This window comes from Enhydra lutris, unplaced genomic scaffold (genome assembly GCF_002288905.1).
Source record: "Enhydra lutris kenyoni isolate GAN:26980312 unplaced genomic scaffold, ASM228890v2 scaffoldscaffold47, whole genome shotgun sequence".
In the NCBI taxonomy this organism is placed as follows: domain Eukaryota; kingdom Metazoa; phylum Chordata; class Mammalia; order Carnivora; family Mustelidae; genus Enhydra; species Enhydra lutris.
The window spans coordinates 15,923,423-15,947,651 of NW_019154131.1; the positions used below are offsets into that span (position 1 = coordinate 15,923,423).

Consider the following 24,229-nt stretch of genomic DNA (forward strand, 5'->3'; position numbering starts at 1 on the left):
GTGTTGTACACTGGGAATGTGGACTAACTGGAAGTGTCCAGCAGGGAATCCTCATCCATTTCTAGACATTGGGTCTGGGAGCTAAGTGGAGAGAGATCTTCTTGAGTTTGGTCTACACATAGAGGTTCCCTGAATGAGAGCCATGAACTTGTTGTGCATGGCTGAATTAGCTCCCAGATCAGTGGTGAGGATGAATATAGAATATATTGAAACCCAAGAAGTGAATGAAGTAGACAGTGTCAATGGAATCCACAACCTACTCGTCTTGCAGGATAAAGTCAATGTTTCAGGGCCTGGGTGAGCTCAGGAAGGGAGAGCAATCTTGAAGGTTAGAAAACTCTTTCCCCAGTCTTTGAGCTTAAGTGACATCTTCATGTGTGTCTGTATACATGATATATGGAAGGTTTTATGAAATATGTGATTTTCTCATCTAGAGAAGGTTGGAGACATTAATAAAAAGCTGTAGTAAAAATTTTTGCCTAGTATGAAGAAATAAATGTTATTACTGACTCTAGGATTCTATATTGAGTATGTTTTGGTTAATGATTACCATGAATTAGTTTTTTTTTTAAGATTTTATTTTATTTGTTCGACAGAGAGAGAGAGAGAGAGAGAGAGAGAGAGAGAGAGATCACAAGTAGGCAGAGAGGCAGGCAGAGGGGGAGGGGGAAACAGGCTCCCTGCTGAGCAGAGATCCCAAAGTGGGGCTCAATCCCAGGACCCTGAGATCATGACCTGAGCCGAAGGCAGAGGCTTAACCCACTGAGCCACTCAGGCGCCCCTAGAGTTTTTATGAATCACGAATTCCTGGATGGAAGAATATTTCCTTCACTTGCAAGTGATAAACTATGTTTCCCAACTAGGAAAAAGTTGTTTGAGTCAGTAAAAATTAGACCTGCCCTTTGACTCATATCTAAACAGATGGTGCTGACAGGCAAAGGATGATAAGTCTCTACCTGTACAGTAACAGCTTTCTGGAAGACAGACCAGTAAAGAACCAGAACACTCTGTGGACTTAGAACGGCGGTTGGGGCTCTACACAATGAAATACCTGACCTTGGCTGCTGTCATCAGCTTTATACTCCTCTTGTTCTAAGATTGCAGGAAATATAACCTTGTTCCTTCAGCTCTATCTAGAAAAGAAATATGGGACTATGTGTACTCTTGATATCCTTCAGGAGGCATCAGTAAGAAGTCACCTGTTTTTAGTCATATCCATCCTGAGGAAAAGAACGCTTTATGGATGAGAATATTTTACTCTGAGACAGTATTTTGGAGAATTAGAAATGGGTAGTTATGCCACTCTTACTGTTCCCATAGCTGAGAAACAGGCTTTCTTTGAGCCCATGGATGGTACTCTAAAGAATTCGCATCAGCTGGTTCAGAAGTTACTGTGTGGTTCTGTAAATATGTTGCTGTTGGGGCTGAGTGAAAGCCATGTGGCTGGAGCAGTGATCCGATCCTAGCATCCATCCGGCGAGCCAATATAAAAAGCCCTTTGAATATTGTAAGTTTGTCAGATTATTTATACCTGGATATATGGCATATTATATTCTTTGTTATTGCAAAATATTTACTCTATAAGTGTCTTCATAATGAAGCTCTTTGCTAAAAACAATTTAAAAGGAATGGGGAATGTCTTTCCTGCCCACCGTCTCCACCCCCCCAAGGAAGCATGCAGTAGTGGGTGTGGATGCTTAGATACAATGTTGCAAACTCTTGGGAGCACCTGCCTGGCTCAGTGGGTTAAGCCTCCAACTCTTGGTTTGGCTGAGGTCATGATCTCAGGTCATGAGATCAAGCCCTTTGTGGGAGTGGGAGTCCGCAGAGTGGGAGTCTGCTTAGGATTCTCTCCCTCTCCCTTCCCCCTCTACTCCTCCTCCCATGTGCAATACCTTGGCCCATGCTCTCTAAAATAAATAAATAAATAAATAAATAAAATCCTTTAAAAATGTTATAGACTTTAGATAGTTGGCAATTTATATGGATTAATCAATTAAATAAAGGTCAAAGCAATTTAAAATGTGTATTTTTATTTGATGCCAAAAAATACATTTTCTTTGATTATCTGACCCATTATATCCACCAAGAGTTATCATAGGTTTTACATATTTATTAGGTAATTGGGTCTGTGAAGACTTGATGCTACAAAAATTTCTTGTAGTTTTTGTCATTACTGGGGTTTCTGGGGTTTTTTGCTGTTGTTTTTAAGGAGATACATTTTCTGGAATCCGTCTAAAATGAGGACTTTTAATTCCAACCAGTAGATAGCAGAATAATATCAGTCCCTAGAAAGTGGTTGTTCACAGACTGTTACGAAGTAAATAGAGGAATAAATTTATTATTCATGCATTTTGTTAAGGAACACTTTACCAGTTCTGCACTGTGAACAATCAATCACCTTTGATGAACAAAAGCAAGAACATCTCTCTTTAACAAAGAAATTAGAAAACTACAATCACCCCGATTAAAATTACCTACAAGACATGATGACATATGTCACTACTATAATTTTCCTGGAAGTATTAACCAATCTTTCAAGTTATGATACAAATAATATAGAACAAGGTTTTTATACTATGCAGATAATATAATATGATTCTCTAAGGTGAAAACACAAGAGAATCCACCCAAAAATCTGTTACAAATCAATGAGACTAATGTTTCATCCAAAAACTTAAGAATCAATGACAGTAATGATGTCAAAAAAGCAACATGCTAAAACCATGCATTTCCTATACTGCTGCAATAAAGTTTGGAATACAATGTGAAAACAAAATCATTCAAAACAACAATCTATATACCAAAGACAACGTGAAGAAAAGATCATCAGAACTGAAGAAAGACCCTAAATGGCCCATATAAGATATTATTATATGATTTTAAAAAGCATAAAAATTCAGGGAGAAAGTAAAAATTATCCAAAAAGGGGTGATAGGAACAACTGGATAATAATTTGAAAACATACATTAGATTTAATGCTAGAAGTATAGTAAAATGTGATATTCATAACAATAATATAAAATACTGGGATAATTATACCATATCACAGTGGGAAAAAATACACAAGAAAATATTTAAAAATGACAAAGGAAAAAGTAATTTCACTACATTGCCAAAAAAACTTTGCATATTAAGACACATACTTAAGGAAATAAGATGGGAAAATACTTACTGTAAATAGACTAATATTAATGTAAAAGGAATTTTTGAAAATTTATTTTAAAAATTCATGTTCATTTCAATCAGAAAGAAAAGCAATTTGAACAAGAGATAAGCAGTAAATGCTCCCTTAGCAAGTTAAGAATTAGAGCTGATAAAGCAACTGATAAGATGAGAAATGTGACATCAGTACTATGGAAAAAACAGCAAAATTACCACCACAAGTTCAAAATGCAAAAAAGATGGACATATTTGACTGCATTATATGGAATGGTGAAGGGGGTCAAAAGGCACAAACTTCCAGTTATAAGATAAATTAGGATGTAGGGTACAGCATGTGACTACAGTTAATAATATTGTTGTATATTTGAAAGTTGCCGAGAGTAAATCTTTTTTTTTTTTTAAGATTTTATTTATTTATTTGACAGAGATCACAAGTAGGCAGAGAGGCAGGCAGAGAGAGAGAAAGGGAGGCAGGCTCCCTTCTGAGCAGAGAGCCCAATCCCAGTACCCTGAAACCATTAGCCCAAGGCAGAAGCTTTAACCCATGAGCCACCCAGGTACCCCAACTGACAGTAAATCTTAAAATGTTCTCATTCCAAGAAAAAAATTTGTACCTATTTGTGGTGATGAATATTAATTACACTGACTGTGGTGATTATATATCTATCTATATCTATCTATATCTATATCATATCTATATATCTCAAATCATTATTTGTGGACCTCAACCAATACATGTCCATAATATCTCAACTAAAAAGTTGAGTAGCCTTGGGCCCATAAAAATGCCATAAACGGAGAAAAAAAAAAGTCTTTGCAGCAAATAAGAGATTTAAAGTAAAAGATAGGAAAAGATGATTCACAAGTGAAGAATACACATACTCAATAAACAAAAATTTCAGTGTTGTAATAAAAAAAGAAGAAAAAACCCAAACAAGAAAGCTAGAACTGTAAAGATTTCCTTCCAAATAATCACTAAACACATTCTGCTGGAAATGCATATTGGTACACTCTTGGAATGTATTTTAAGAGCCTACACTATTTGACTCAGATTTTACTTCTTTAGAATTTATTACAGAGTCAGACATGGACAAAATTTTATGTAGGAATATTAAATCTTGCTCAATTTCTAATGAGGGTAGATATTTAATAGATTAATTAATCTATTAATTTAATAGATATATTTAGGGTAGATGTTTAAATATACTCATAGGGAAATGGAAAAAAATACGAGGTACATTCATGAGTGCAAAATTGTACAGGTATTTAATACTTTCTAAGAAAAATAACCTATGAAAATCATTAAGATAAAACTAAAGTCAAACCACATAAATCAATGGAACAGAATACAGAGCCCAGAAATGGACCCTCAACTCTATGGTCAACTGATCTTCGACAAAGAGGAAAGAATATCCAAAGGAGAAAAGATAGTCTCTTCAACAAATGGTGCTGGGAAAACTGGACAGCCACATGCAGAAGAATGAAACTGGACCATTTCCTTACACCCCACACATAAAAATAGACTCAAAATGGATGAAAGACCTCAATGTGAGACAGGAATCCAACAAAATCCTTGAGAACACAGGCAGCGACCTCTTCGACCTCAGCGGCAGCAACTTCTTCCTAGAAACGTGCCAAAGGGAAGGGAAGCAAGGGCAGCAATGAACTATAGGGACTTCATCAAGATCAAAAGCTTTTGCACAGCAAAGTAAACAGTCAACAAAACCAAAAGACAATGAAAAGACAGAATGAAAGATATTTGTGAAGGACAAATCAGATAAAGGGCTAGTGTCTAAAATCTATAAAAAAAACTTACCAAACTCAACACCCAAAGAACAAATAATCCAATCAAGAAATGGGTAGAAGACAACAACAGACATTTCTGCAAAGAAGACATCCAAATGGGGGCGCCTGGGGGGCTCAGTCATTAAGCCTCTGCCTTCAGCTCAGGTCATAATCCCAGGAGATGGAGCCCCGCATCAGGCTCCCTGCTTGGCAGGAAATCTGCTTCTCCCTCTCCCACTCTTTGTACTTGTATTCACTCTCTCGCTGTGTCTGTCAAATAAATTTAAAAAGAAGAAGAAGAAGACGATGACGACAACATCCAAATGGCCAATAGACACATGAAAAAGTGCTCAACATCACTCACCATCAGGGAAACACAAGTCAAAACCACAGTGGGATACCACCTCACACCAGTCAGAATGGCTAAAATTAATAAGTCAGGAAATGACAGATGTTGGTGAGGATGCAGAGAAAGGGGAACCCTCCTACATTGCTGGTGGGAATGTAAGCTGGTGCAGTCACTCTGGAAAACAGTATGGAGGAGCCTCAAAAAGTTGAAAATAGGGCTACCCTATGACCCAGCAATTGCACTACTGGGTATTTACCCTAAAGATACAAATGTAGTGATCCAAAGCAGCACATGCACCCAAATGTTTATAGCAACAACGTCCACAATAGCCAAATTATGGAAAGAACCTGGATGTCCATCAACAGATGAATGGATAAAAAAGATGTGGTATATATACACAATGGAATACTATGCAGCCATCAAAAAAAACCCTGAAATCTTGTCATTGCATCAACATGGATGGAACTAGATGGTATCATGCTAAGTGAAAAAAGTCATTCAGAGAAAGACAATTATCATATGATCTCTCTGGTAAGAGGAATTTGAGAGGTGGGGGTGGGGGGTCATGGGGGAAGGGAGGGAAAAAAATGAAACAAGGTGGGACTGGGGAGGGAGACAAACCATAAGAGACTCTTAGCCTCAGGAAACAAACTGTGGGTTGCTGGAGGGTCAGGGGAGGAAGGGATGAGGTGGCTGGGTGATGGACACTGGTGAGGGTATGTGCTATGGTGAGTGCTATGTACTATACCTGTACCCCTAGGGCAAATAATACATGTTTATTAAAAAAAAAAGTAAAAAATTATGATGCAAAATGCCAACTTTATTAGTACCAACTATCCTTCACTAAATGCTTCCCAGTGCATGTCTTATGCCAATCACTTTGTAACATTCTCAACTTGTAATTCTGATAAGATACCACAATTATTAATACCCACCATAATGCCATTGACAAAAGGGTAAACGTTAGCTTTGAGAGCTTAGAGTCTTTCAGTTAATAATTGGTTGAGCTGTGGATAGGACATTGGTTTTATTTCTCTTGATGGTGTGTTTTTGTAGTTTTGAATGAAATGTTCTGTAGGAGCATACTTTGTCTTTGTAATCAAAACCAGGTAATTTCAATTACGAACCAGAAAAATATGAACATGAATGAATGTGTTTGCTTTATGGGTAAACTACAGGAATTCTGTTGGCAAGAAGGGAATAAAAGAAGTATAGATTTGAGTAAAAAACAGAATCTGTTTTTCTTAATGCACATGTATTTGATAACTAGGAAAAAAGCACATTATTTTTTAATATATAAATATTTTATAAAAGCTGAAGAAAAAGTCATAATGATAGCAGTGTGTTTCAAAGTTGGATTTATTTCCTTTTATCATCCAGATTTTAGGTTAGGGTCTGGCATTTGACAAATGTCTGTTCCTATATACATGTATAATATATCCAATGTTAACAGAAGTTACCCTTGGCATGTGGAAATCATTGATCATTTACAGTTTCACTTTTATTTTCCTGTACTTTCTATAATACACATAAATTACTTCTATAATCAGAAAAACTAATGAACATTAATTTTGAAACTTAGAAAAATAAGAAACATTAAAAATATCTAATGTGTTTACAGTTTATCCTTTTTTTCAGTCTTAATCTCCCATAAAAAATTATTAGCTTATGAAAGTAAAATCTCTTTCCAACCATTTTAAAGTCACTGAAAATTTCTTTATCTATAAGCGAAGAATTCCAGGTGTAATTAGTAGCATTAGCATACCATCAGTCACCTACTCTAGGACTGCCAAGACAGCTGTCCACTGCAGAAAATTCTAAAGGGGTGAGAGGTGGAGCGTGTGAGGCTGGAGGTAGGGGATATAGGTGGAATAGTTAGCTTATCTAGTTAAGCAATTCTTAGTTACAAAGCAACAGTTAACTGTAATAGAAGGCAAAAACCTTTTTTCAACAAGGTAAAGAGAAAAGCTTGTGCAGAACAGAAGGCAAGCAGAGCAATACCACCTCAGCAGGTGAGAATTAGCATCAAGAGTAATAATACATCAATACTACATAAAAAAAAAAAAATAGCAGAATTATCCCTAAAAGGTCAAAATGCAAAAAGATGGACAAATTTTATCTGTAAAATTAACTGAATGGCCCTGCCTTTGTAAAACTGTAATAGATTAAGAAAAAGAAATCAATGCAAACAAATGCCAGTTAAATTATATTTATTATATAAAGAGATCCTATAACTTGGTATGAAAAAAACAAAGCAAGTCCAAAAGGTATCACAAGGGTAAAGGACACAAACATTCAGAGGAAACAGAGCTACTCAAAAAACACAAATATTTAACTTCATTAATAAAGAAATGATTGGGATGCCATTTCTTGCTTATTTAATGCACAAAGTTAACATCAATTTCTACTTTTTCTATTTTCTACATGTACTCAACTGTGCTATTTTTAGTAATAAAAAATCAGTCATTTAAAAAAACATAGAAAGTATGAAATTTTCTGCCAAGGCAGAAATCATAAAAAGCATTAAAATGAATCAACACTTGTATGGGCAGTAAGGTTCAGATCCCTGGAAGCCAATTCCTTTTGTCTGGGTTCCTGAGTTTTATTATGGGATTGTCAATGAAGAGAAGATCATTCCTGATTTATACTACGACAACTTCCCAAGTGTAGGGATATATTTATATGTATGTACATGTGCCTATGTAAATTCTTCTTCAGGTAGGCAATTATTCCAGGAAAGTACCTCTCTAGAATCACTCACTACATACAAAGGTCTCCTATGACTCCCATTTGCTGAAAAGGTCTCATTAAGATCTCCCCATATGATTCTCAACCAGTAGGGATGCCCTTGGTATTTCAGAGGCTGAACATCTACTTTAGTACCTGTTTGAAAATCAGCAGTGGCCTAGGCTTTCTGTAACTGGCTTCTTAGGGAATCTGAAGTTGGTCCTGTTCTTTAGACACAGACAAAGAGACATTTTTCTGATTTGAAACAGAACTGAGTCTATCTCCTGCTTGCTCAGATCACAGCCTTGAGGCAGATCTCAAAGTTCAGGGCATACACTGCCTAGAGCAACCACCCCAAATCAAACGATCAAGTTAGAATGACTAAGTTGGGAGACTGAACTTAAAATCCTACAGCTTTGTTCAGCATATTTCATTCTTAGCTTTCCTCATGTAAGTTTTACTGAAAAAGGCAGAAGAGCAGAGCTTACTTTAACTTACTCAGCAAAACCAATTCTCAGAAGCCTGAACTCTGCTAAATAGCCTGTATAAAAGCAACTCTATAGAAAACAATACACAGCAGAAAAAGTAATATGATTCATCTGAAATAACAATTTAGCCAAATGACAGATTTGGTAGTCAACCTAATATGTTGTAGCCCTTATCTGTTTCAACTTAGTATGACTCTATACTTATTTTCTGGTACTGAATTCCCACTTGAATAGAAATAGCTGCTAGGTAGAAGAAAAAAATTAATTTAAAAACAATTTCCCTATAGCTGAAATACCAATCAATTTAAAAATTAAATGTGTATGTGTATGGATGTATGGATGTATATACACATGTATGTAATGTATGTACATACATATTTATATTCTCTCTCTCCCCTTCCCTCTCTCCAGAGAGAGATACAAAACGCTGACTTAGGGCTACACTGTTTACTTTTCCTATCTAAGAAACTTCACATATTCTGAATGCACTCAATCAGGTGAATTGGCAACGATGTCAAAAACTATACGAAAAAAGGGGGGTAGGTGATAATATTTGGTGACCTTTTGTTTATTTTAGGTCAGGGCAGGCAGCCTCCCTTTGATGTTTTGAAGTCAAAGATGAAAACTTGCAGCTTTGAAGCATAATGAACATAATTATACATTTACTACAATCACCTACAATTTGACTTACACAACACCACAAACACATCTCAAACATTTTTCTACGTATCTTTTTACATTTGTTAAAACATCTGGCTATGTTGAATACATTTTCAGAATGCATTTGTTAACCATATGATAAACACAGAACCAAACAAGACAAATAACATCAATTACCATTTTATCTAATAACTGTACCAATCATTATAAGATACAACCGAAGGGGAAGTATGAGATCATCCATGATGCACTGCAAAGGTACTACATTTTAGTCCTAAGAATGATCCGAAGGTGCTGAAAGAGGTGATTCTCTAGAAGGTGATCCAGGGTTTTCCTCAGGTGGAAAAACTGTGAGAGTACAAGCTCGAATGCCACCAAGTGATTCTGGAAGGTCAAAAACTTTATGCCACTCATCCTTTTCTGGGTCATATTTTTGGACAATTTCTACCATACAACGATTATTCCAAGAATATCCACCTACAACATAGATTTTATTTTCAAAGACGGCAACTCCAACATCACTTTGACCTCTTAACATAGCAGCAATTGGTGTCCACTGGTCAAGGGTTGGCGAATAGTATTCACAGCTTAGAACATCATCATAATCACTTGTTCCTCTGAAGTGATTGCCACCAATGACATAGAGCTTGTCTCCAACTGTACACATGCAGTGCAGACCTCTGACCGTGGTCATTGGAGCCTTCTGTGTCCATTTGTCTGTATCTGGGTCAAAACACATGAGCTCATTCTGAAAGGTGTCATGAGTAATTCCTCCTGAAATATACATTAGGCCTCCATACACTGTTCCAGCATGGCCATAGTGGGGTTCACTCATTTTTGCAACATAGCTCCACTCATTCATCCTTGGGTTGTAACATTCTACCGTGGCCAGTTCACCAGCTGCACTTCGCCCACCAACAGCATACAAATGTCCTTTGAGGGCACTCAAGTGGAAGAATGTGCGCTTTTCGTTTAGTGATGCAACCTGCACCCATTTATTATACCGAGGATCAAACCTGAAAACTGTATCAACAGCAGTTTTCCCTTTCGTATCGTAATTGCTTTGACCACCAACTACATAAAGAAAGTTTCCAATGACAGCAATACCATGCTGGTATCGAGGAGCATCCATGGGGGCTAGCGATCTCCATTCTTGTGCCCTTTCATCATACATCCGTAATTCTTTACTGACAACCAGCTGCTGTCTCAAAACTCCTCCTAATGTGACCAAGTGTGTCGAGTCGGATCGAATGGCAGTTCTATCTGACTGCATCACTGGCTGCATATACGGCATCATCTGGTAATTGCTAGCTTCTAAAAGCAAATTCACACAGGTATTGTCTGTTCTCATGAAATCTACTGTCTGCACGTAATTGATGAGATCCTGGGGTGTCATCAATGGAAATCGAATATTCTTCATTAATTTTGCAGCATAATCCATCCGAGGGTCTTCCAACCTTAGCCAGCGACAGGCAGCCTTGAAGAGCTCAAGTTCAGAACAGTGCTTAAGACTATTACTAGAAAGCACAAAGGCAAGCCGTTCAAAGGGGAGTTTCAGAAACTCCCCAGTACTCAGTAATGCAGGAAAATTCTTCAGGATGAAATTATTGACATATTTATCGACTTCGATAAGATTGTAGGTGTTAGCAATTCGCCCAACTTCAACACAGTTATCTAAAGAGACTCCTGAAATAAGAAATACTTTACAGAAGTCCAAAACAGGTAAAATTTGTAAAAAGCTGGCAGCTTCAAGTGTGTCCTGGAGATTGTCCATATTAAGGGAAAGTTTTGCAGTATAAATAAAATCAATTATTTTCTTCAGACCAACCTTGTTCACCCCATGAAGCTTAATGCACATTAAATCTTGTTCTTTCATTCCACCTGTGAACATCGCCTTGAAATAATCACTGGCAGACGCCATCATAGCTCTGTGAACGGGGAAGATTTCATCTCCATCACCTGGTACCAGGGTCACATCACAAAGCAAGCCTTCTATTCTAAGCTGATCGAAGCCTTGCAATACCACCGAACTGTGAGTATTGCTGGTAAAAAACCGTGTGGTTCCTGCCTTGCAAGGCTGCAGATGGGCGGAGACGCCCATTTCACCGTTACCAAGAGACACTTTCATGGGAAAGCCTTCCTCTGGCACACCGATCTGTGCCCGAGCACGCAGTTAGAACCCGAAAGCTTTCAAGGAAACGAGGCAGCCCGAAGAGCAGGAGAGCTCGCTTTCCTTTTCAGGGGCAAGCAGTCCCTGTGGCGCCTCTCACAACACACCAGTCAGTCATCCACCGACAACTGTTCCACAACAGGACCACAAAGGGCTGTGGACCTCAAATCTGATTATTATGCAGATGATTCACCAAAAGGCGGTTAAGGGACCCGGTTCACCTGGTCAGGCCTGCGCGGCCGCTCCTCCAGCAGTTCCGCTCTGGGCCAAGGGCGAGGCGCCGCCACGTACAGCGACTCGCGAGGCGGCGAGGCGGCGAGGCTGGCCACCTCAGCGAGCGGCCCGCTGCGCCCTCCGCTGCCACCAGAGCGCCGCCTCGGCGACTGTGTTGGGACGAGGGCCTGGAACACGGGTCTGGCTTGGGTCTGGGCCTGGAACACCGGCCTAGCCGCGGACGCCGAGCCCGTCCTTCCGGAAAAGCCTCGTCCCAGGATCCCCCGGGCTAGGAGCGGCCGAGGAGGCTACTGCGGCTGCGCAGCCGCCGGCTCGCGTCAGTGGGCGGGCGTATGGGGGATGGGAAGGAAGAGTGTGGGAGGTGCCGAGGCGGGTGTTGGGGAGCGGCGGCGCGGGGTGCCAGCTAGCTGGCTGGCCTCTCCAGGTTACTCCGTTTGTGGGATTCTGTCGGCCCCAACGGGTGCACGTATGTGATGCTGCCAGTTTGGTATAAACTGCACGGCATCGGAGCTCTCCGGCTAAATTCATACTTTCTCTTTAAGATTTACACTTCCTGGCTTCAGCCTTTTGAATGAAATGCGGCTTTTGTATAAATTGAAAAGAAACAGGGCAGAAGAGGGCCTACCGGCAAGATGCTGAAAACTGTTCCTCAATAAAGCGCTTGAGTTAGGATTTTTATCTTGCACAATTTTAGTAACACCTCAATTATAATTTTGATTCATATTTTCATATTACTAATCAATTAAAATGCATATCGTGTGTCTCTAAATACCAAATTGTGACCATAGTATGTAAATAATATAGCTTGAATTTTTGCTGTGCAATACAATTCTAAATTGCCTTCCACTCATACATTTTTAAATGGCTACACAACTTTCCGGTGACTCTACATACAATAGTCTCCTTCGGCCATTATTTGTTCCTAAATATATACCTTCTTGTACTTCATTTTTTATAGTCTCTTAATAAACTAAAATCTAGGCACAAAGGTTTCACCTGTATTTAGATAAACACTAAGGATTCAAGACATATAAAAATTTCTTTCCAAAATGTTGTCACCAGAAATGTTTGTGCATTTCCCACATATTTATTTTTGCTTTATGGATATTTTCTTTAACTTGCATTTCTTCAGTAGTAAATTTCAATTTTGCCATATGAATAAATACATTCTGACACAATTTCTTCCAACATTTCCCATGGTTTGAAGAGTTTAATGTCTTTTAAATCTAACTAGTTTCTTTTGCATATGCAAACCTGTAAAGATATAACTGTATTCTAAAAGATAACAGCCCAAGGAAGAAGGGGGTAGTGGCATACAGAGGCAGAAGCAGGGAGCCTCACGTGGGACTGGATCCCAGGACCTGGGGTTCATGACCTGAGCCAAAGGCAAATGCCTAACGGACTGAGCCACCAAGGCATTCCTATATTTTTATTCTCTTTATTTAAAGTTTTACTGTCAAACCTTTTTGCATTTGTTCATTTTTAATAAATAAACACAAAGACTTATTTTGTAGCTCAGCAGAAGGTACAGTTCATTCATCTATTAGATTCAATTTAAATACTTAAGTTGCTAAATCACAGGCACTTTCCTTGCCTTCAAGATAAAAAGCTGAATAAAGAAAACGAAGTGCCAGGGACATGGGTGGCTCAGTTGATTAAGTAGCTGCTTTCTACTCCGGTCACGATCCTGGCATTATCCTGGGATTGGCTTCTCGGAATTGAGGCCTGCATCAGGCTCCCTGCTCATCAGGGAGTCTACTTCTCCCTCCCCCTGCTCTTGTGCTCTGCTTGCTCTCTCTCCCTCTCAAATAAATAAAATCTTAAAAAAAAAAAAAAAGTGTCAGCCCTCTTGGAACTTTTCCTTTTTGTTGGAAGGAAACGTAAAAGTATTAGGCAATCAATTAACTAATTTCAACTGCATCATATACTACCATGGTCAGCAAAAGAAAACAAAATTATCATCTATCCCCAGGAACTGGAGGATGCGGAAACACTGAGCCTTGATACTTGATGCACTTTTCTAGAATTTGCAGTGCTGTGGCAAAAATGTAAGCTTGGGAACTGAAGTATACCTGCTCCCAAAAGGCCAAGGAATAAATGAGGTCTTGTAGAAATACAAAATAGGAAAACTACCAAAAACTGAACCGTAGGGACCTTTACAACTTCACTTAGGGAAAAGAAGAAGGAGCATGAAAAAGCATGCTGGAATAGAGGCAGCACAATAAGACGACCAGGAGACTGGTGATGAGAGAATGCTTAAGGGAAGAAATGTGTTTAAAAGGCGGTGTCGTGGGGCACCTCAGTGGCTCAGTCAGTTAGACTTCTGACTCTTGATTTTGGCGCAGGTCTTGATCTCAGAGTCAAGAGATGAAGCCCTGCGTGGGGCCTCTGCCCTCAGCACGCAGTTTCCTTGAGAGTCTCTCTCTCTCTCAAATAAATGAATAAATCTTAAAAAAAGAAAAGAAAAGAAAAAAGAAAAAAGAGTGATGTCTTGGGACACATGGACCAGTCAGTGAAGAGTCTGCCTTTGGCTTAGGTCATGATCCTGGGGTCCCGGGAGGGAGTCTTGCCTCAGGTTCCCTGCTTAGTGGGGAGTCTACTTCTCCCCCTGCCTGCTGCTCCCCCTGTTTGTGCTCTCTTGATCCCTCTGTCTCTCTCTCTAACAAATAAATAAATAAAATCTTTAAAAAAATAAATAAAAGGCTCAGATGTCAAGCATCATTGCTCAACCGTGTTTAAGTACTAGTGGACTAGAACATTTTTTCATTTGTCTGCTAGTTTTAGTTCTCTTTATTTGGGTTTTATTTTATGACATTAACTAGTTGTGTATTGTCCTTATGCATTATATTTTTATATATTCTTAATTCTTTTTTTTTTTTAAGATTTTATTTATTTATTTGACAGAGAGAAATCACAAGTAGGCAGAGAGGCAGGCAGAGAGAGAGGAGGAAGCAGGCTCCCTGCTGAGCAGAAAGCCCGATGTGGGGCTTGAACCCAGGACCTGGGATCATGACCTGAGCCGAAGGCAGCGGCTTAACCCACTGAGCCACCCAGGCGCCCCTATATTCTTAATTCTTAAAAGTAGGTATAAACTTGGCTATAGTATAAAAGCGGCTACAGTCCTATGACGTACCTTTGTCCCATTTTCTTGACATTTTCTTTGAGATCCAGTATGTTGAACATGTAGAACCAATACTGTTCCATTCTCATTCTGCTATGGCGCTTATGAACTGCCAGTTCCCATTTATGTTTTAAATCTTCCACATGTTTTTCTATATCTCATTAGGATTTTATTTTCATCTATGACTTGAGATGAGAATCTAAATTGATTTGAGTCTGGATCGCCAGGCATTTATTCCGTTACCACTTACTGAAAGTTCTTTCCTTCTGCATTAACATCTAAGATACCTTTAATTCCAAACTTAATTACTACGACAATACAACAATTTCTGGGATTATTTTCTTAATTATTCTGGCCACCTATGTTTCCTTACTGGCCCCATATTTTTGCTATTGCTGCATTACAATCCAGTTCATTTTCTGGTAAAGCTAGATCTGTAAAAAAATTTTCCTGTTCTATTCTTGGATATTTTTGCTTAGTGATCTTTCCTGATTAACTTTTCAACTGTCCTACAGAGGTTAGCGTTGGCTTTATAAAAATCATGAAATTTTGTGGGCTCAGATATAACTATACTGCAATGAATATAAAATTCTGAGAAACTTCTTCATCAGATAGAAAAAGTTGTATCAGAGAATTTCTCTTCCACAAAAATCTAAGGTAAGGAACAAAAAATAGATGAAAATAATCAGAAAGTACAAATGTAGCTGCCAAAAATTGAAGCCCAGGGTAAAAAGAGGAAGAAGTTAAAAAAAAAAAAAGATTAAAAAACCAGAAATCCAGAGCACCTGGTGGCTGAGTCGGTTAAGCGACTGCCTTCAGCTCAGGTCATGATCCCAGGATCCTGGGATCGAGTTCTACGCTGGGCTCCCTGCTCAGCAGGAAGTCTGCTTCCTTCCCTCTTCCTCTGCTGCTCTTCCTGCTTGTGCTCTCTCATGCTCTCTCTCAAATAAATAAATAAAATCTTCATTCAATCAGTCAATCAATCAGACAGAAATCTGACCTAAAGAATCACCCATAACTCACTATGCGAGATTCTGCTTGCTGATTTTATGTGGCACTCCACATGGAACTCCGGGTTTGCTCAAAGTCTGCTCAACTTCCCAAGACTCAGTTTTCAGAAAAATTGAGTACTTTTTTTTTAATTAAGATTCTATTTATTCATTTGACAGACAGAGATACAAGTAGGCAGAGAGGCAGGCAGAGAGAGAGAGGAGGAAGCAGGCTCCCTGCTGAGCAAAGAGCCCGAAGCGGGGCTCGATCTCAGGACCCTGGGATCATGATCTGAGCGGAAGGCAGAGGCTTTAACCCACTGAGCCACCCAGGCGCCCCAAAATGGAGTACTTATATCAGTTATATCAGTACTTATGAGAATGTACTTATATCAGTACATTTAAGAGCCCTTAGGACATCCTCTTCCCCGGAGTCACCACTTAATAAGTGATATTTTCTTCATTTTCTCCATTACATGTCTTCTATAAACTGTTGGAAACTGTGCCATCTCGCTCTTGAACACTGCCTGACAGAAGCCAGCTGAATTCTAGTCATAAACCTGAAGAAAACGGGGATGCCTCCCATCAAAGCCATGTTTGATTTCTGTTCAGTCAGCATAGCGGCTGGCATCCGTATCTGAACCGGGGAGGAACCTCCTAGACTGGAATGGGAATGGGAAAGACATGCTGCTCTCTTGGATCTCTTCCTTCACTAGTTTTCTTCTTCTTCAGCCACCAATTACCAGGGAGTTCCCCTCCCTCCTCCCTCCTCCCTCCCTCTCTTTATGCTGCCCTTTCAGGACACCTGCTTGTTCCCTGTCCTGTTGTGGTTTCTGGCTATGAGTTTTCCCAGGTGAACACAAATAAATAGTTGAATGAGATTTCCAGATTTTGTAAAAAAAAACACGTGGAAGAGAAGTCTCCCTTTTTTAGGCTGAATACTTCTGAAGCCTCAGGGCAGCAGGTGACATCGTTCCAAGGAAGCAGAAAGCAGGTGCAGTAACTGTGGGCTAATAACAGAGCCCAAGGTGGGCTAATGAAAGGTGACCAAGGTGACAGGGCTAGAGACCAAGTCTGTGGAAGGCAGTCTTCTGGTGTGTGTAGATGTGCTCCTTTGGGGGAATTTTCTTCCGGCACTGGTAAGGGGCTCCTTCCTAGCAGGAATGGACCCTCATATTGGAATCAGCCTCATACCATAGTCTTCCATACAAAGAATGAGTCTTCATGTTTAGGTACCACATGGCACCTTTGGGCCTAGGGCAGCTATGGTGAGAGAAAGAGACCAAAATGTTTCCTTTCTCTGACTTGTTGCGCAAACTCACGGATCCTGATCAATGACCGGCTAGGAGGTGGGTATGGCCTAACAATCTGAGGGTTAAAAACTGCAAAGATATTTTGAGCACAAGCTCATATTTCATGGTGCATTACATTTCTCTGCTAATAGTAAATTCCCAGTTTCACAAATTCATTTTTTTATATCAGATCTCTTCATTTTTATAATTAGGAAAATAGGTTCATCCAAATTTTCCATCAGGATTGCAACATCCTTTCTAACACCAACGCAGTAATAAAAGAGAGCAGTCTTGTTCCATGTCTGTCTGGAAATTTCCCGATCACCCCTTGTGAAAAACCCAGCTAATTATCACATCTTCACTGAATACTAATTCCTTGGCAGAGTCTTAACAATGCTGAATACCTAGAGCTGCCCTGTGGTTGGGTTTTTTTTTTTTTTTTCAGCACTAATTACCTTATCTATGTTCCTGTTCTGTTCTGTTCTGTTCCCAGAAGAGGCGAACTCCTGGAAGGAGAGGATGTCACCTGATTCATCACAAATAGGTGTTAATGAATGGTTCTAAGAGCTGTTGCCTGCTTTTCACTATGATAGACCCTAATTAAAACACACCGAGACCTTCTGGTCATCCTTGTGTCGCATTTGGGTTTTTTTTTTTTTTTTTTAGTAGATTTCCCAAATTAAAAGTACATTAATATGAGTGAAACACAGAACCTTGTGATTAAGATAAAACACCCGGAAGGCATGCAGAGTCCAGTGGCTAAAGAATATACCAAGACCATGAAACAGTTACGGAAAGTGGGTTTCCAATCACAATGACGGCATCCAATGACTGGGTTATCTTTGTCGATGTAAATAAATAATATCTAAACACTCCTTGGAGTGAGTGTGGCTGACTGGTCAGAGAGTTCATCTATCACTCTCTTCTCCCATCAGAAATGTTAATTCTGCCAAAGTATAGAAACTGAGGAAAGTCCAGACATGCATAGCCTTCCTGGTAAAGGGCTATGTAGCACACTGACCCGCCCCCGGTCTGCTTCCAGAAGCACTTTGAACCTTCTATCTCCTACAGGGGATGTGCTCCTTTTTGAGGGTATCTTTCTGGAGCAGCTAAGCAACTGTGGGAGCACTCATTCTTTTCTGGGGCAGGGGGGTGCAGGTGGGGTGCCTGGGGAAGACTGTGCTCTGTTATCTTTGGGATCCACTGGGTCATTACTCACTCTGACCTCTTTACCTCCAAACTTTCCCTACCCGCTGGGCCATTTTACCCCTCACTTTCCATTTTATCACCACCTCCAAATCCATTTTTATCACTGGATCCCATAATATCCAAGGATCGTGTTCCCCACCACTGACCTTTTACTTTCAACACACAGATTCAACACATGCATGCAGGTACTAGAACCTGCTCCCCCATTTTGTCATTCAACACTTCCTCCTCACTTGACCTACACTTCCCAAGTTCTCCTTTCCCTCCTCAGTTATCTATGTTTCAAGAACAAACTCCATGGCCAAGATTGCAAAGCCCCTTGGAAGAATCCCCCATGCAGGTCAGAAAGAAGAGATTCAGTCCCCAAACTGGATTGCTCTTGCCCTGCTCCATCACCTGTGGCAAAGGAAAGTCAGGTAGCTGTGAGAGGGGGCCCTCTAATCCTCCTCATAGGTTTGTAGAATTAGACCCTGAGCCACCATCAGCCTTAATGGGACCCCCAGCAAACAGAGTACACAGTACACAGTACACACAGAATTGACCATCTGCATAGACCCTAACATAGCCCATTAGAAGAGAAACTCCATAGTCCTCTGACCTATATATATCTGAGGTCATTATGTTACTATGTTACTGTGCCCTTACTCTAATGATATAAACTAACTTTTCATCAGAGAAAGAGAGATATTCATTGTTGACTCCAAGAAAACAGCTAATCCAAATGGTCCATCTAGAAAGAGTGAAAAGGCTAAAAAAATAGATATAATCCCTTAGGAGAACCGGGCAAGCAGAGCTGTCTCATTGTTTTGAATGTCTTGGTAAGGCAAACTGGAATCAGGCTTCCCTCCTCTCCAGACAGAGATTCTTCTCACATGCCTCAGAGAGTCAGAACAATATGGTATCGATTTATCCCTCCTTTCCTTTAAAACTACATTGTTTTTATATTTTTCTATTCAGTCAAGACTCAGAATGTGTTGTTATGTATGAAAGATTGTATTATACAATGCAGGTAAAGAGATCAAGAGTCACATCCCCACCATGGATTAGCTCCTAGTCTAATTGGAAGAAAGAAACGTGATCTGTTACATTTTAAAAAAGATTTTATTTATTTATTTATTTGACAGACAGAGGGAGATCACAAGTAGGCAGAGAGGCAGGCAGAGAGAGAGAGAGAGGGAAGCAGGCTCCCTGCTGAGCAGAGAGCCCGACGTGAAGCTCAATCCCAGGACCCTAGGATTGTGACCTGAACCGAAGGCAGAGGTTTTAATGCACTGAGCCACCCAGGTGCCCTGATCTGTTACATTTTAATGCCGTATGCCACATGATAGGAGTTGTGCTCTGAGCGATTAGTAGACTCAGACTATCAGGGCTTTCCAGTGAAAGCAACAGTCTTAAATGAGTCATGAAGAACAAGAAAGAGAAAGTGGCACACATAAGAGAGTATGTACCTGTCCGGGAGAATATCATGTCAGCTTGGGTTTCCAGAGGCCCAAAATGGACGATCTCGTATATTGTGATGTTGGAGGTCAGACACCCAAGCAGACTCTGAGATGAGAGATTATTACCTGTAAGGGGTTTGTTGGGATGTGCATTGGTCAACAACTTGGGCAGAGAAATTGAGTTGCAGTGCAGTTCTCTCAGGGCATTAGCTGATCCCAAGGGAGCTCTGAAGCTGAGATGACCCTTTAGAGGAAGAGTGTGGGTGCCAGGCCTTTCTACCCGACCTGGACCAGTAATTGGATACAGGCTGCCCCCAGAAGGGGGGAAGAACTTTGGGCTAACAAGAAGAGTTTCCAGAGAGGGCCTATGTAGGAGGGCTGTCAGCTCGCAGCCCTATCAGTAGCCAGATGGAGTAGGTCCTTAGGTCTTAAAGGGAGATTTGAATTGTGTATCAGATGTCTATTATAAATGCTAAAGTGTTGGATTGTACTCATAGGATTATAGGAAACAACTGAATCCTGGAAATAATATGACTAGAGTTGTATTTGTCGACTAAACATATTTGACACCTGGTCAGCTTCCTTGAGAAGGTGCCACAGCAGTTGGACAGGAGGGTTCCTGGTTCCCTAGAATATCTGTAGTATTTCTCTATAGACGTCTTTCTGTCTCCAAATTTCTAAGTCATTTGCAAAAAATAACACCATCTTTCCAAGTCTTATTACCAGGTCCCTCTAGGAACTGGAGAAAAAAACTCAAGAAATATGACTGCATTAACATGGCCAACTAAGAAGCCAAATAAGTGAAGAGAGTGTGTCGGGAGGAGAAGAAGAATATCTTACCCTCCAATTACTGCCTTGTCACCACTTGCAGAAATTAGCTCTGCTGTCTCTAGATGTTTGTTCTTTCTTCTTGGGTTGTTAAAAAATCGAAAAACTTTATTATTCCTTTTTATAAAAGTTTTTCTCTTCCATTTGCTTCCTTTGGATGGATTTGGTCATACTCAAATTTTCAACTTGGTCTATAAGTTGCAAAAAGGCACAACAGGACTGTGCTTGACAAGATATATGATATTTATTAGAAGCAGTTTATGGATGTGATATTTGTTGTCTCTGACTGGGGGCATGACTGTTGCAAATGGGATCATGCAATTGCGCACCTCTGAAATAGTGTGAATGGGAAGCCATGGGTGAAAAGGAGTAGGACGCATCATCTGTTCTCACAGCCCTTCTAGATCTGCCCTCCGGCCATGACATCAGGATCAGCAAGTTATATAGCGCTACCAATGGCTGATAAAATCAGATAGGGTGAGCCAATCAGATAGCTGTTCTCAAGAATTTGTTTCAGGAAAGGCAGAACCTGAGACTTAGGGGCTAAGTTACCTTAGTAAGAATGTTCTGAGGTTGTTAGAGTTTATGTAGTCCTTACCTCTTCTCAGTCTATACTGCTTAACCTTTACTTGGATTTTATGAAATATCATGATATTGCTTACAGCACATTTTTAAAAAGATTTTATTTATTTGTCAGAGAAAGAGAGAGCACAAGCAGGGGAAGTGGCAGGCAGAGGAAGCAGGTGCGAGGCCGAGGTGGGACTCAATCCCAGGACCCTGGGATCATGACCGGAGCTGAAGGCAGTCACTTAATCGACTGAGCCACCCAGGTGCCCCAATAATAAAAATATAAAAATGTTTTATCATAGATTTACTTATCCATTTTAAAATTTCCACTACATATACCTTATAATGTGCAGAGTATAACTGTAGTCTATATTATAAATAAAAATAAACATTGGAGCTCTGTGCTCAGCATTTTTTTCTGAGAAGGGTAGAAGGTGAATATCGAGTATCTGTATCTCCATAACCCTGGGTACTCCACCTTAAAGACACAGGTGGACATTCTCTGGGATTCCACGAGTATGTGTTAAAAGTTGACAGTTGCTGTTTTGGTCACAGGAAATAGCACAAGAGTTATATACATACACTTTTTTGGACACGTTAAGTGTACCCGGGGGAGCTAGATTGTGTGAGACCGCGAACTCACAGCACTGAGTAAATGTCACAGTAAATGTCTCCCAAGGTGGCTGTGGGCTGTCAGGACAGATCCAGTGCCCACACGTCACCCCTTCTAGATCCTGGGCTCACAGAGAGCCCCTGCCCTGCTTTCCCTGTGCCTTGCTCCCCACCCCCACCTCAATTCTCATCTTCCTACATTATCTGCCTAGGTAGTTAGCAAATCTCCTCTCACCAGCACAAGTGCAGTCAAGATCTAGGGCTCCCGGTGCAGTCTGTTAAGCGATCAACTCTTGGTCTCGGCTCAGGTCCTGATCATAGGATCGTGAGATTGAGCCCTGTGTAGTGCTCTTTGCTCAGTGCAGAGTCTGCTTGATATTCTTTCTCCCTCTGCCCCTCTGGCTCGTGCTGTAAATAAATAAAAAAAATACATACATACAACTTATTTTTTTAAAATACATACATCTTCTTAAAAATAAAATCTAGGGCTCCCTCCAGGAATCTGAGAGTTCAAGTAGCACCCACATATTCAGGACAGAGATGAGGCCAGTCTAGCGCTTCATAAAGGTTTAGCACCAAGCACTTGCAAAGGCGGTGAGCTGGCCCCACTGGAGAGAAGGGACTCTTAACTCACACAGCCCACCTGGCCTCAGATATCTCCTGTCATCCGTGGAATGGAGAAGAAAATAGAGGTCCCCGACCTGTCTTGTGCTCTAAAAGGACGCTGCTCCTTACCAGTGGTAGCCTTTGGGCACGTCCCCTCCCTCCTTGAGCCCCATGCCTCTTCACAGCTTTCTGAGTTGCAAGAAAGAGGATGTAACTCAAAGAATAGCATGAAACCATCCACCAGGTGCTATGTGGGAGCACGTGGTTCTTCAACCCCTCTGATGGGATTGCATTTGTGTGCTTCCCAAAGTGGAACCCAGAATTTTGAAGTCGTGAAAGCTCTGAGTTCAGAGGGTGAAGGGAAAACAAAACGAAACAAAACAAGAGAAAAATGATGACTATGATAGGGCATTGCGTGCATTTGCACCTGAGATCCCACGCCCAAAGCTGGAAAGTTGGGCACGGCTGCTCATTTCTCAGCCTCGATGAAAACACACAGCTGATCCCCTCGTCTCCTCTCATCCCCGTCACGGGACATGCTCTGGACCAGGAGGGGACGCAGGACTCGTGGCTCTGATTCAGTAAGTGCTGGTGGTGGTGGAGCTCTGTCAGGTACTGTGGACCAGGGTTGGGCTGGGCTTGCTAAAGCAGGGTGGTTTTCCGCTGTGTCCTCTTGACAGGAGGTGGCTAAAGGAAGGGAGGCTGATGGAAGGGTTAGGAAAGCTGGGAGGGAAAGGAGAAAATACTGCCCGCAGCCTTGGGGAAGAAATGGCTGCATATCTTCCAGTAACACTTGTGTCACTCTCTAGCCACTGGAAGGGAACTGGATTCAAAGCAAGGGACATGAAAAGAGAGCCATGACCACTAGGCAGCCCAGCTCTGAAGGGGTTCAGGGACTGGAAAATCTTTCTTTAAAATTTGACTTTTTCAGATGTTAGAGAGGCAGCTATGGTACAGGGGCCACAGAACTGGGGGAGTGGGGGTGGAGGCGGGCAGGGGGGTTGGTGAGGAGGTATTGCTAAGCTAGGTCCTGACACAGATGTGCTAAGGCCTGAGACTATGGTCAGTGCTACTTAGAGATGGGCAATATCTGTGACATCCACCTGTTTCGACATAAACTTCGAACTCAGAATGAACTCTCCCTGCCAGCTGGTCACCCTGGGCAAGGAAGCCCCCCCTCACTGAGACGCTGCCTGCTCCGTAGCATCAATGCAGGGCAAAGGGGTCACCCAATCTTCAGTGAAGGGAATGTTCACGCTGCAGACACACAGCACCTGTAGGAGGGTGACGAGAGAGTGAGGAAAGGTCAGGCATTGAGTGAGTGAAAAGGAGAGAAACAAATGAAGAGGGACGGAAGGACCCCTGGATGGGGAAGAACCGAGAATGTCCCCATCATCACTAATCAGGCCTCTCCCACTGTTGCTCTTCCGCCCTGCGACCTGACTCGGGCGTCACCTGCCGGTGACTGACTGGAACACTGAGAGGTGACGTGGCCCTGGTGCCATCTTGGCAAGAGTGTGTGTGTGTTCGTGTGTGTGTGTGTGTGTGTGTGTGTGTGTGTGTGTAGCAGGTTGTAGGGAGGGGGTCTTTGTGCACAAAAACAATGTCTGCCAAACTCCTTTTTGGTTAAGTGCCATTTTTACAGCCATTCTTTTTTCTTTTTCTTTCTTTTTTTTCAAGATTTTATTTATTTATTTTTGCAAGAGCAAGCGAGCAAGAGACAGAGAGCAGGGAGCCTGATGATGCAGGATCAATCCCAGGACCCGGGATCATGACCTGAGCTGAAGGCAGACACTCAACCGACTGAACCACCCTGGCGCCCCAACAGCCAATCTTTACGACATCGTGTAGGATCTCGTACTCTATGCGAACGGTTGGCCTCTCAGGCCCGAGGAGTCCTCTGTGATTGTCGTATACTCAGTAGGGTCATGGGCTATTTTCTTCAGGACACACACAGTGCCTGCACCACAGGTGGGTGGTTGTGACAA

General features: G+C 41.1%; 1 protein-coding gene across 1 annotated transcript; it reads right to left on the reverse strand.

The window, feature by feature from the left end:
* Positions 1 to 8,875: 8,875 nt before the first annotated feature.
* On the reverse strand, positions 8,876 to 11,809 carry LOC111156600 (kelch like family member 9). Its single transcript, XM_022517592.1, has one exon. It carries the CDS (start codon positions 11,300 to 11,302, stop codon positions 9,449 to 9,451), a length of 1,854 nt encoding a protein of 617 aa, XP_022373300.1. The 5' UTR covers positions 11,303 to 11,809; the 3' UTR covers positions 8,876 to 9,448.
* Positions 11,810 to 24,229: the final 12,420 nt, after the last annotated feature.